Genomic DNA, 13,285 nt, shown 5'->3' on the forward strand with positions numbered 1-13,285 from the left:
ACAACTGTTAACTGCTCTGAGTGGTTTAACTGCATTTGCTATGGATCATCTACTAGAAGAAAGTAGTTTCCCACCTTAAAATAAATTTGCTAAACAAGGATGCACTCTGACATGTACAGAGGCTTAACAACCCTCTTGTACAACTCACACATTCAGAACCTCATAATGACAGTGAAAGTCAAAAAGACCTGACAATATATGATGTAATGCAATCCAGTACTAAAATAACCATTTAAAGACTGATGTAAGGATGAATTTGGTTGAATTATAGGTGTTTGTGTTACTTTGTCCACTGTGTATCTCTGAAAGGCCAGTGGACCTTAATGTCGTCACTGTTATGGACCCAATTCCCTGAGGATTTTAGAGAGAAAACCTGCTATGACGTCATGAGTTCAAACCTCTGAAGGCACAGAGGCGAACACTCATTATTGCTACGTAATGTCACCAACCTACAACAGCACCAACAAACCAGGACACCATTGAGATTTTCTCTGCAGCCCTCTGAAGAATCTGTTAATGCTGAGTTAAGTCAGTTAATGCTCAAAGAGGTAAATAAGCATTAAAGGTTTTTATTCAAAAGAGAGATTTCTTGACCATTCAATCGTCACAATTTTTGCTGATTTTTCTCCAAAGTAAACAGGATGAGACATTGTCTGAAAAGTCTATTTTTTGCATGGGCACGGGTTTCCACGCCCTGTCCCTGGGCAAAGTATGAATGATGACTGGTCACATGATGATGGTATGACCTTCAATTGTTAGTGGAAGCGTTGTGTCCTTTTATCTTTTAACCACAAACTGACTGAAAGATGTGGGGGGAAAGAAATCCCAGCTCATGTCAGAACCTAAATACATTCATGTCTAATCTCTTTGAAACTGCTCAGTACATAAAAACAAGTCACAAATTAAGTGATGAATGCACACCCAGTGGTCACGCAAATGGTTAAATTACACTAACAAGGCTGATATACTATCATTCAATACTATTCTTCTAAAGACTTGTCTCTAAAACATTAGTACAGCATTCCCCTTCGTTTCACTTCATAAAAGGAAAAGTTAGATATTGCACAAACATGGAAATAATTTCATAGAAACACATAATTTCAACAAGCAATATTAGGAAAGCACATGAGAGCAAAGAAACAACACAAGGTCCTTTTACGGTATGCATCATCAAGTTGTCAACCTGTTAGTAAATGTGTACATACCCTGCAGAATGGATATACCAACACATCCACATTCAGACAGGGCAGGAAAGGAGTTTCTCCCATGACAAATCTATCAAATCTGTGGATCAAAAACCTCCATCACAGTGAATTTGTTTTTTTTTTTCAGTATCGGCATGTCTGAGAACACTTACAGTACAGTCAAATACCCCAACAATGTGAAGTTAATTATGTTAGAAATGACTGCGCTGTTAGAATGCGTTTCAATGGATTTGCATTGATTAGAAACTGAGGTAGATTGAATTAGGAGACAAATGATTAAAACAAAGTGGTACACAGGTGACTCTTTGCAGCCTACAGAGGGAATATTAAGTGTGTACTTCTTGATAATATACAGTAGACCAGGGTGGAAAACAGCCTTCAGTCTGCTGAAAGATGTCAACATTTCATTGTCTCACCTTACAAGACAGGCTACTGTGAAAAAGCCCCTTTCCAATTCTGAAAAACACTGAACAAAATGAGCAAAGTGGCTGAAAAGCTTTGGATTCCACTAGCTGCTTTCAAAATATTTATGCCCTGGTTACAGCTTCCCTCATTTTTAATCTAAAGACAGTTTCATTGAATATAAATGACAATAAAAGATCCCACTATCCAACTTATTCTCCCCCTCCCTACAAATCCAAACTGTAGATGGACCACGAATTGTGACTTAAAACAAAATGAATTTCATCATAGCAAGTGCTAACAAACCAGGACACGCACATTCATGCTTTCAAACTTCTACCATAAATCATAATTGCAGTTTCAAGTGATTTACAGATTAGCCTGATATGTTCTTGTCAGGGCATTGCAGTGCTTTTACATGAAAAATGCTGTTTTTCAGAGAACTAATACCAGATAATGATATCATAACACCTTTGACAGGCCTGTGCATGTAGAGCCAGGCTACAACAGTACGTTACGTGTCATGCTAGAGGGCAGCACAGCACTTCTAACTAGCTTTTAGTGGTCTGTGTTTTTTGTTAAATCATCACAGATAGTGAAGCAGTGATGGCAGCAAGCTGAAATGTTCCGGTTTTGTAAAAAACAAAAGTGTTTTTGCTTTGCAGTCAGAGATTATTACAGACATATGCATTTAACAAAAGCTAAAATTGAAATGAACTTTTAAAACAAACAGTATAAGACACACACACATACAGTCATTTCTTCTCTGTGCCATGTAAGCGCAGTGTCACAAGTGATTTTCCTCTGGGCTGATTAAAATGCCGATGGCTTGTGCTTCTAAGATCTTTGCAGATGTTTTCCAATGGTATAGCTATGCAAGATAAGGCAATCGTTGAGCGGTTAACTCAGAGCTCTGCAAGGAGTTGAGCGTGTTTCCCTGTGTGAGGTGGGGTTGGACCAGGAGGGCCCAGTCCTCCTTCAGTGGGCCTTGCCGTTACCGTTCATGTGGCTGTTGCTTGACTTGGGCACCTCAGTGCTGTAGAGACAGTCCAGGAAGCCTCGGGAGATCTCTGTTACCAAAGATCTGTCTGGAATGGACTGGGCCATGCCGTAGATCGCTCCCTGAAGCAGAGGGAAGTCACAAGTGAGTTCACAAGTACACAGTAATAAAAGAAATGCACACAATTGTAGCCTTTCACACCGATAGATCATAACCAGTCTGTGATGTTCAGAGCATTTCAGGAAACATTTGCTGATTTACACTGCACTTGGTTCATCAATGTCCCCTGACTATTTGTACTTTACATGAATGTTCTCCTACATCTCCCAGCAAATCTTTTAATCACCCTAAGTCTAAAAATTTGTGTGTCATGTTCATGGTTATGACTCAGAGAAAGTCTGCAATCTATTAAATTGTGGCAACTGGGTGCCAAGATTTTTAAAGTACTTTAACTGCCTCTATAAGCTGAGTCACAGTCTGTGTTGCAGATCAAGCTGCTGACAGTGATGAGCAACAGGAAATATCAGCAGCACAACTACAATAACTAAGTTCCTGTAGTTACACCAGCAAGCACACATCTCTTTCACCACACCCATTATGTCTGCCTCATGTCTCTACTCTAACCTCTAACCTCTAACTCTCCATACTGTGCATATGGAAGGCCAAGCCTAAACATGTAAGTGTGTCTTACTGTAATTGTGGGACTTGTTTTAATGCAGGATTTTGCTTCACATATGGCCTTTGTTATTCAAATGAAGGAGGTGAGTCATCGAAGGGTGTGCTCTAAACCAACCTGACTGGCACAATGCAGTTTGTGGAGTTTCCACTCTTTAAAACTGACACACTAAACAGCACATGCAGTTTGTGTCAATGTCTTATGCAACTGGAAAACAAAATGCCACGTGTGCTGACAGGATGGTAAACAATACAGACTGGTATATTGCCATACTTCATGTGGTTTGTCATGCCTCATTAGAAATGTTAATTGCACTGTCTCACACTTCCATAGATAAAATTAAAATTTGACCTTAATGATAGAAGCAAAGAGTCTTTTTAATGCCTTTTTAAACACTGCTAAGTGTGAACTTCTCTTTGCAGAACTTGTGGGGTGTTTCACAAGTTAAGCTCCTTGTGGTTTGAATTTATGGACACAAAGAAGGAATTTGTAGAATGACATGGTAACCTGAGAGGCCTCAGAGTCCTTCAGACTTGCATACTTAAAGTTCGCAGTGGCTCTAATACCTGTGTAGGCAGAACTAGCTCACCTTTCCTGTGGTTTTCTCTTTGGGGTTCTTCATGATGATGGCAACCTGCTCTTTGACATCTCGGATAAAATGATCAGCGACACCCGGCTGTGTGTGCAGAACTGTGCAACAAATGTGGATGCTGGGAAAGAGGAGATCACACACTTATTACACACCTGCCTATTTATCATAATCTTACTTTTTCTTCTAAATTATTGTTATTATTTTTGACATATACCTGGATGGGTACTGCAGCGTGTTCAGATTCCAGCCCTTTGATGTCAGAGCATTAGACAGACGGAAAATATCGAAAACATCTGAGCCTATTGCCACCACTGACACCTCTGGATCGCCAAACACAAACACACCTTTTATCTTGCGGATTCTGTCAGTAAGGAAAAAAAAAAAGGTGGTTTAATAACTGACATAAAAAATCAAGAGCTCTGGTGTTGTTTTTCATGACTTTTGTGTCAGTAAGCGTTGAGTGTCTTACTCCGTTTTGATTTTGCGTGCTGTGCTGATGATCTTCTTTGTGGCGTTTATGTATCCATTCTCTCCCATGTGCATCATGGTCGCCCAGCAGGCGGCAATGATTCCTCCTGGCCTGGAGCCTGCAATGGAGGGCGAGGCATAGATCCCTCCCTGCCAGTCTGGAGCTACGAAGTACTGGTAGTGACGGTACTTTTTATCACTGTAGAGCACCACTGAGGAACCTTTGGGGGCGTAACCATACTGGAGAGGAATGTAGTACAGCGCACACACACAATACAGTATTAAGGTACTATAAAAGTATGGCCTGGAGCCAGTTAAGATTAATCACTGTTCTTTTAATTCCACGAATATTACTGTACACACAGTACAATGTCTGCTTTATTAAATGTCATAACTTTGTCTTCTAAACCTTGTGTTTTTAGTTAAGAGAAGAATACATCAAGAAAAGACTACATAAGTAAGCTTAAAAGATTTGAATGGAATAAACAACCACTCCTTACCTTGTGGGTGTCTGCAGAGATGCTGGTAACACCTTTTAACCTGAAGTCAAACGGGGCAATTGGATAACCTGCCTTGGCCATGAAGACTATGAGAAATCCTCCCAGACAGGCATCCACATGCAGCGGGAGGTTGTAGCGTACAGCCAGCTGGAACAGACAGAGGAAAAGTGTCGGAGATGTGACTTCTCCGTTTTCATTTCAGAACCTGCTCAGAGGAAGGATGTTTCACCGCTAACCTTTGCCACTTCCTCAACGGGATCCACGATTCCATGAGGAAACTGAGGTGCTGAGCACACGAGCATGGCCGTGTTCTTGCTGATGGCTCTCTTCATAGCCTTGAAAAAGAAGAAATGATGTAGGAACAAATGATGTCAAAGAATAACAGTCAGTTAGCACCTACCGTTGGCATACAGTGTTCTCACCTTCACATCTACTTTCATAGTTTTCTTGTCCAGGGGAATGTGAACAAGCTTCATCCCAAAGTAATGAGCTGCTTTGTCAAAGGCTGCGTGGACGCTCACAGGTGCAAGACTGTACGAAGAAGAAAAAGGCAAAAATAATGTTGCAACTTCTGTGGAATACTTTTGACCATAATAAAGCACTGTGCTGCCATATCGTGTTATTCAAAGTAGTGCTGCTTAGTACATCATGTTGACTTGATAAGCACAGGTTGTACTATCTAATAATTTGAAATGAAAACATACAGACCGTAGACAGACATTAGTGAGAGAAAATGTGCTTTTATCACTTCAAAGGAGATTTTATTTAATTATTTGATTTCTGGAAGAAGTTGGCAAAATGTAACTCCTCAAATCCATGGGATTAATATCCTGAAGTTTTTGGGCGAGTTCACAAATTTAATCTTTAATCATGCAATGGAAAAAAATCAGAGTGCCCCTGAGTGTTCCCAGCCAGTACCTCTCTATTGTACTCTTAGTGTTATTTAAATCTTTATATTCTTGTCATTTATTTTGGCTTTTGTGGTACGTTAGTGACATCAGCCCCGTAAATGTGCAATTTAAAATAAAGGAAGGAAGTTGGAGGAAATAGCAAACTTGAACAAGAGCTGACAAAAGTACTCAGAACAAGAAAATTTAAATTACTCATCCACCATATCTACCAAAGCGCCTCTTACATTTCAGGGTATTTGACACCACGTTCATAGGCCATGTCCCTGTAAGCCTTGCAGGCCATCAGTATGCTCTCAGTTCCTCCTGAGGTAACCTGGACAAAAAGGAAGAAGGTTGTTCAAAGTAAAGCAGTCGGTGATTTGGATCCTTCCATCTTTGGCTTATAAAATGTGTGAGCATACATTTATGATAACTTACTGTTCCACAGGAGTTAGGTCCACCATGGAAAAGTGTGCAAGCCATTCTCACAACCTCTGCCTCCATCTTTCTCACGCCAGGAAAGATGTCTGGATGAAGTGGGTTGCTCCATGCAAACTCTCCATATACCTTGAAACAAAAGGGGAAAACAAGGTAAAGATTTGCATAACCTCTCCATATTCCCTATGAGATGGAAACTGAACGAATGGAAACAAAAGGAGTCTATTTTAAAGGAATGAACAGGAGTTGTTGGTCAAAACAATACAAAAAAGAAACAAAAAAGAACAGAGTCCCGTTTACTGTAGCTAACGTCCAAGTTCAGCCTTGACTGCTGGTGCTTGGAACGTCAAAGTCCAGAGGTGTAAACAAAGATACAAACCTTCACCAGGAGATTGGTCAGTGACTCATCGCCCCAGTACACTGCACCAGAAACACATCCTTTCTCCCACTGCACCTCATCTGCAACAACACACCTTCACTTTAGATATCACTGATATCAGATATCAAAAAAAGAAGCACGAAGCTCAGGAACGAATGATGACTTACTGAGAGTCTCGTACTCTCTGATTTTGTCCAGGACTTGGCTCTGAGAGAGACCTTTAGCAGGCAGCTGTTTGGTGTAGCTCATCCCATCCTTCAGAGTACACAGACTGGCAGACATGTCATCTAAAGCCTTGTTGAGCTGACTCTGAATCTGTCACAAAGAGAGGACAAACAGTGAAAGGAAGTGTGAAAGAAATGTGTTTCAGACTGAACTCGAGTACAAGTCACAGCACTAGTAACATCTTACATACATGTTTGATAAAGTGAGCACTGTTGGTGGCATAATGACCAGAAGTAACCGAATGTTATCACCAGTGCATAATGTTAAGTGTGCCAAAGGTCTGACCTCCTCCTCCTCCTTCCCCCCCTGCATGTCGTACTCAGTCATCCATGAGTGACTCATAAGAACCTCAGAAAACAGAGACTGTGCACAGCTGCTGAGAAAAGAAGGAACAGATTCACTGCTGATACTTACTGCTCCCCCAACAAAGGGTATTTTTCTGATGAGTCGAAAGCACTGCTTCTTGATTCGGGATGTGAGACCTATTAGCCAAAAAAGACAAGGCAGCAGCTGTGGTGAAAGACTGGCACACATTCAACCGCAAACATTAAACAGCTGACTATAACCCATAATCACGCGTCCAGACAAGACGTGGCCTATGAGTATTGGAGCCATAGTCACAAAGCTTTTAATTCTGCACTTCAGTTTTCCTGCTTGTGTCCTCCAAAAAGCCAGGAGTTAGACGGGTGGAGCTGACCTTGTTGTTGAGGAATTCAACCACTGATTGATTGATAGCAGATCTAGAAAGTCTTGTTGATTGAAGGTATTTCTTAGTCAAACATACTAGAAAAAGGAGCACACTTGTGCAGAGAACTCGAAAAACTTTAGCTAGAAGGTTTTCATCAAAAAGCAATTCACTTTCTTTGCTCAGACCACAGTAGATTAGCAGTAGAAGTAAAACCTGCCGTTAACAGTATGATTGCAAATTACAGTATGGCAACCAAACTCACATACTGTTTACCTAGCCAAAAAGAGGGACTGACTCAGAAAGCTTTGTGAGCATGGCCTCTACAGTTTTCAGCTCATTTCATGTGTCAGGTGGGAGAGATTACTTTCTTGCTGGAAGAGGAAGCCTTTGATCCAGATAGCTCCCAGTGTAGTGATGACCGTGGCTCCGATGATCTGCCATGGCTCCAGCTCTGCACAGCGAGAGTTGACCTGCCGCCGGCCCTCCTCCAGGTACAGCAGGACCATCTCCTTATACACCTCCAAGGCACTCTGGACACAAGACACATGCACGTATTACAATATTATGTTAAGGTTGGTTGGACTTAACAAAAGACTTACATAGTGTAAAACATCATTTTGATGCCACTGAATATGTTATGATCTGAGCAATATGTAGGATTTAGTGTGCTTTTGTCAGACTTTACAGCAGACATCATTTATTGTTATATATGTAATGTATATATTTTTTCTTGTGACTAAATTAATATGGGGAAGTGAATATTACAAACACTGTCTTTTAGAAAGCTAGTCATCATTTGACAGCATCTTGACTAATTTCAAAATTGAACTTCAGTTCATTTTTTAATGGAAGATTCTTGGGCCAAGATGTATGATTTATGTACATGCATATCACATGTTCTTAGAAATCTATGTACAGATAAATGCACATTAACTGACAGTAACAATCCAACATGTTATCTCTGCCTAAATCTTGATGTGCAACATATTATTTGTTCAGTCAGTCTGCATAGGATCTAACGTAAATGCCATGCTGCAGTCCAGGGCTGCTTGATGAACAGTGAACTAGACTAGACTAACTTGCTCAAAACCAGAGAAAGATTTGCTTTGAATTTCCAAGCAGTGACTGCTGACACATGGAAAGAAAAATACTGCAACAAGTCATTTTAAAGAAATACTAACTTTATAACTAGTTCCCCTTAAAGTAACTCATTTTCAAATAACCCCCCTCCCCCACAACACGTTGAAGTTAAAGATATCCAAAATGTTGAAAATCTTGCTATGACAGTTAACATGGATATTAATGCTGGTCAGTGTTTGGTTTTATTTATATAGAGCTCCATATTACAAAATGTAAATTTTGGTACTTACATCAGAAGACATTTTCAGACCTACAGAGCTCAATTTCCCCCCACACTAATTCTGTCAGCAGTTTTTTCTGCCAGTGTTGAAAAGACAGTCGTGTCTTGGTTCTCCAGGTGAGAGTGAGACGACGCTCTGAGCTCAGCGGATAACTATGACCCGACTCCTCCCATCAACTGCCTAAACCACGTCCAGCCAGACGATGGGATCTTTTGCAATCAAACGTGGTTAACAATCAGACAAGAGAGGAAGTTCACTTTAAATCAGACAGAACTATAAATTACGCTCATTTCGATTGAAGCCAGATCACCAATAAATTGGGAAATATTTGTTCTTAATTTGAATGTTGCAATCCTCACAGCCAGGGAACATCTAACTGAGAATAAATCACAGCAGTGTCCAAGGCTGTGAATGCCATTTCATAAGTGCAACAAAATTATCTTTCAATTATCTCTCAGTGGTGTTTTTATGACACAATAGCAGGCAGTCTGATAGCGAGAAGGCTTGTTTCTCCACCTCAGCCAGAAAAGCTTAAAGTTCAAAAGACAGTATCTGTCTGAAGTAATCCCAGTCTGTGTTGCCTGAAATCAACAACCCATAATAATATAATGAGGTAAATGTTCCCTCATGCTATTGAAACACTGTCTTCTCTATATGGGAAAGCTTTCAGTCTTTGTCTCAACCAAGAAAGATGTGAGGTATTATTTCAGACTCATCATTCAAAACATTGCATGCTAACAGTGAAAATTCAGAAACAAAAGAGTTTCACGGTGAGAATATCAAGTGTTTGCAGTGAATGGAGAGTTAGTGGAGGGCTGTCAGTGAGCTGCAGGAGTCCCTTCCCACACTACAGCTGCCATACCTGCCTGTCTGGATGATGTGTTCTCATACAGGTTTAACAAGACCAGCTGCACAGAGCCGAGTGGGAAGCAGTGGAAAATAAGGCATTAACATCTGTTGACTGGGAGGCTTGATTTGACTTCTCATGGCGGGATGATTAACACCATTTAATCATGAGTACAAAAGGGCAGACTACAACTTAAGATACAGGCCTCTTTCTGTCTAAATTTCGCTTTCAGGTCCACCCACACATTTCCAAGCCATTCAGTGCTATCTTTGCCTCAGGAAAAGTTATACTGAGTTCACACAAAGACTCTTGTACCGGCATTGTCCGACTTATTGTTGAGCTGTGGACGCCCATTTCTTTGCTCCCCCTCATGTAACATTTGACAATTCGGTAAGGGGAGCTTTTGTTGTCTCAGAGGGGAGGTCATGTTCTCATGGAAATGTACTGGCTGTGAGGTGGCCGCTCTGAGATACATCAAGGGAAAACAGACTGTGAGCACGCTTGTCATCACTACGGCTTGTAGTCAAGATGAGATCCACTAATCATTCGTGGAGCAATAATTACAGCCGTGGTGTCTGTAATGTTTTCTTCTGCTGTTCGGGGTTATCATCACATCGAATGAACTGACCTCTGATCAAAATGAAGCTTTTTGAGGATCTTCCACTTTTCTAGGTTTCTGGGTCGATTTTGCACAGCACATACTGTATATGTGTCAGACCTGTCGCCCTCTAGTGCTGAGTCTTCTGTCCAGTGTCTAATATCAACAAAACATGATTCTGCTCCTTTAAGGAAAATCCCACAAACCTCAACAGCTCTCTGGTGGCAGTACTAAGACTAATGCTTTGTTTGAACTTCCTGTAGGTTTATGTGAAGCAGGATCTCTAATTTTAAACAGTGGGTGCTACACAATAGGAAGGGGCTGCAAACCTTACTATTCGGCACAGAATTAAGGAAATTAGATGTTGACCCAATAGAAGCGTAAATGAAGCCATTCAAAGGGAGCACAGCTGTTTACTTTCTTTTATTGTCTTATTATCGGTGCCTGGAAACACGCTGTGGCTCATCTCATGTGAAGTGTACGATTTCAGGGGCCAAAGTACCAATGTAGGTTCAGTGTTTCTTTACAGCCAGTCATTCATCTGTCACGTAAGGCTTTGATAACAAGAGTCACTGTCAAACCCAGTGTCTGCGGACTTACAGCATCCCTGAGAACAAGACAAGTCCGGTCATTAGCTCACTTCACTATTGATAAACAAGTCTTCAAGCGTGTTTTAACAAGACTGCCATCGCCCTGTGTATCGCACTGTGTAGAAGGTTAAAAAAATGGCTAAAGTGAAAGATACCTACCCAGTAATCCATATTGTCGAGGCAAAGTCTCACTGCAAGTCCACTTTTCTTGTCTACGACTCAGGAAAGTCACCTCCAGCAGCCTGCTCGGAGTCTTCAGCTCTCATCTACATGCTACTATCAAACACAGCAGTAAGCTAACTGATTCAGGAAGTAGCGGGCAGTGTGACTTAGCTGCGTGCGGCCTAAGCTCTCTAGATCTGACAATGCTGTGGCTAGGTCTAATTCATGAGCCCCCGGCGAATCTGTGTGCCGCTGTTTCTTTTGAGGATCTTTTATTTAAGCAGGCGGCTGCGTCGCACATTTTGACATCCGCTACTGGATGAGTTAGCAAAGAACCGATGCTGCGTTGAAAGGCTCCTCGTAAACTCCAAGTCCCAGACATGTCAGTGCATTCAATAAAAACACAAATATATATACAATATATATACAATACATACAAATACAAGCCAGAATTTTAGAATTATTGAGACGAGTCCAGGTCATTCTTCTGGATATAATGTATATTTCAATAAATCATTTAATTGTCTTAAGTTTATGTATTCATAACATTTCCTTTAGTTACATTTCATAAATATTTGTATTGTATGTTGTATTTTAGTATATATTTGTTTTTGTGTTTTTTTCGTAGGCTAAGAAAAAAAAGACTTATTTCCATCTTTGTGTTTACAATTTTATTTCCTTTTTTTCTTTTTAATGGGCCAGCCCAGGACAGATTTCACAAGCCACAAAATAAATCTGAGTCCTACTAGAAAAAGAAAAGAAAGAAAGAAAAAAATAAAATAAAATAAAAACAAAACAAAAAAATCTGTCTATAATTCTTCTTATATCTTATTTATTAGCAAAAAATGCAGTTAAAGTTAACAATTCTGGAACAACAATATAAATGTGTATAAACTCTGAATTGCTCTTTTGTGACAAGGAAATGCTGGTGTGAAATATATTGTTTTTTCATCAATCAAGTGCCATGTATTTGTAATATTCTGTAGCTTAGAAATGGGGACAATAATGCTGCTCATGTTTACTATTGTGTGGGGTTGTTTATCTTTAGTCTATTAGTTTCCATATTTTCGACATAACATGAAGGCACCATTTAGCGTTGCTTTTGTGACGTGAAATGTTGTTTTCCTTTCAGGAGTGACAACAGCGCCCCGGAGTAGGCGAACCCTGCCACTGCAATTACATCCCCCCAACAACAGCAACAATGTGAAAAAGACACATGATGAAGATAACAAAAGTTCTTGCTGAGACAGATTCCTTTCCGCTGAAGAAGAGTGTTTTTTCACTTCATAATAATGTTGCAGTTGGAGTGGTAAAGTGACAGTAATGGTTTATTACTATAAAAAGAACAACAAGGGAAATATTTAGCTATTTAATGTTCATTTCCAGTGTGATATGGATGGACTATCGTTTGTGAAATTAAAACTGTGTCAGTGAGCTCAGTCTGTCGTGCACAATGTGGCTGTGTGCCATATTGATTTTATCTCCTATACAGGCATGTTTGTAGTGCTGGCTAGGGTCCACAGTGATGAAATTGCTCAGGGCGTTTTCATCTCAGCAAAAATGGCCAAAATTAAATATTTTATAAATTTTATCTAGAGATCTATTCTGTCTATTACAGTTAGTTGGGAAGCAATGATAATTGTTCTGTCATATTTCAGGGTGGGCTTACTTTTTAATTCGAGCAATTAGTCCTCCTGTCGATTTTACTATTAATGTTCATCTGGAGCTGGGAGGGGGGAAATGGCAATAAATTAACCTGACAAAATATCCTTCGGAGACAGTTAAATATAATATATAATAATAACAATAATAACATAATATATGTTTGTTAAATTAATGTGGCTTTACTCTGAGGCAATGAAGAGGGCAAATAATAATAATAATAATCAAATAAGGTATTACTGTGTACCATGTATATTGTGCAGATCGGGTTTCAGATATCAAAAGATCTGTTATATGAGAGCTTTTATAGAAAAGCCACCATATTAATCTTCAATGGCCATTATACACTTGTAAATGAGTGCAGCCTAAATATTACATTTCTTCTGAGGATTTCATCCACTGGTGGAAAATCCACGTTTATTCTTTCTATCCACAAAGAGCCACTAATGAACAGAAGCTTTACAGTTGGAAATAAACTAATCAGAGGAAACGTTCTGCATTAGTTTAGGGGTTGAAAGGAGGCGACTTGCAGCCACCTATTCGTGCTTACAATCTCTAGTCATTACAGAAAGACAAACTGTCTCCATAGGGCAGCTATTCCA

General features: G+C 40.0%; 1 protein-coding gene across 2 annotated transcripts; it reads right to left on the reverse strand.

Annotated features, from left to right (window-relative positions):
* Positions 1–555: 555 nt before the first annotated feature.
* On the reverse strand, positions 556–11,239 carry sgpl1 (sphingosine-1-phosphate lyase 1). Of its 2 annotated transcripts, none has more exons than XM_046401986.1 (14): positions 11,019–11,239; positions 7,828–7,993; positions 7,190–7,257; positions 6,718–6,865; positions 6,551–6,630; positions 6,172–6,300; positions 5,979–6,067; positions 5,266–5,374; positions 5,080–5,178; positions 4,844–4,990; positions 4,345–4,583; positions 4,090–4,236; positions 3,873–3,993; positions 556–2,729 (listed from the first exon to the last, which is right to left on the reverse strand). In XM_046401986.1, the coding sequence occupies exons 1-14, from the start codon at positions 11,028–11,030 to the stop codon at positions 2,586–2,588; spliced, it is 1,698 nt and encodes a 565-aa protein (XP_046257942.1). In that variant the 5' UTR covers positions 11,031–11,239; the 3' UTR covers positions 556–2,585. The 2 variants fall into 2 exon arrangements, with proteins under 2 accessions (XP_046257942.1, XP_046257943.1); XM_046401987.1 differs by lacking the exon at positions 11,019–11,239 and adding an exon at positions 8,834–10,980.
* Between the last annotated feature and the right edge of the window lie 2,046 nt (positions 11,240–13,285).

The sequence above is a fragment of the Scatophagus argus genome, chromosome 10 (assembly GCF_020382885.2).
Source record: "Scatophagus argus isolate fScaArg1 chromosome 10, fScaArg1.pri, whole genome shotgun sequence".
NCBI lineage: Eukaryota > Metazoa > Chordata > Actinopteri > Scatophagidae > Scatophagus > Scatophagus argus.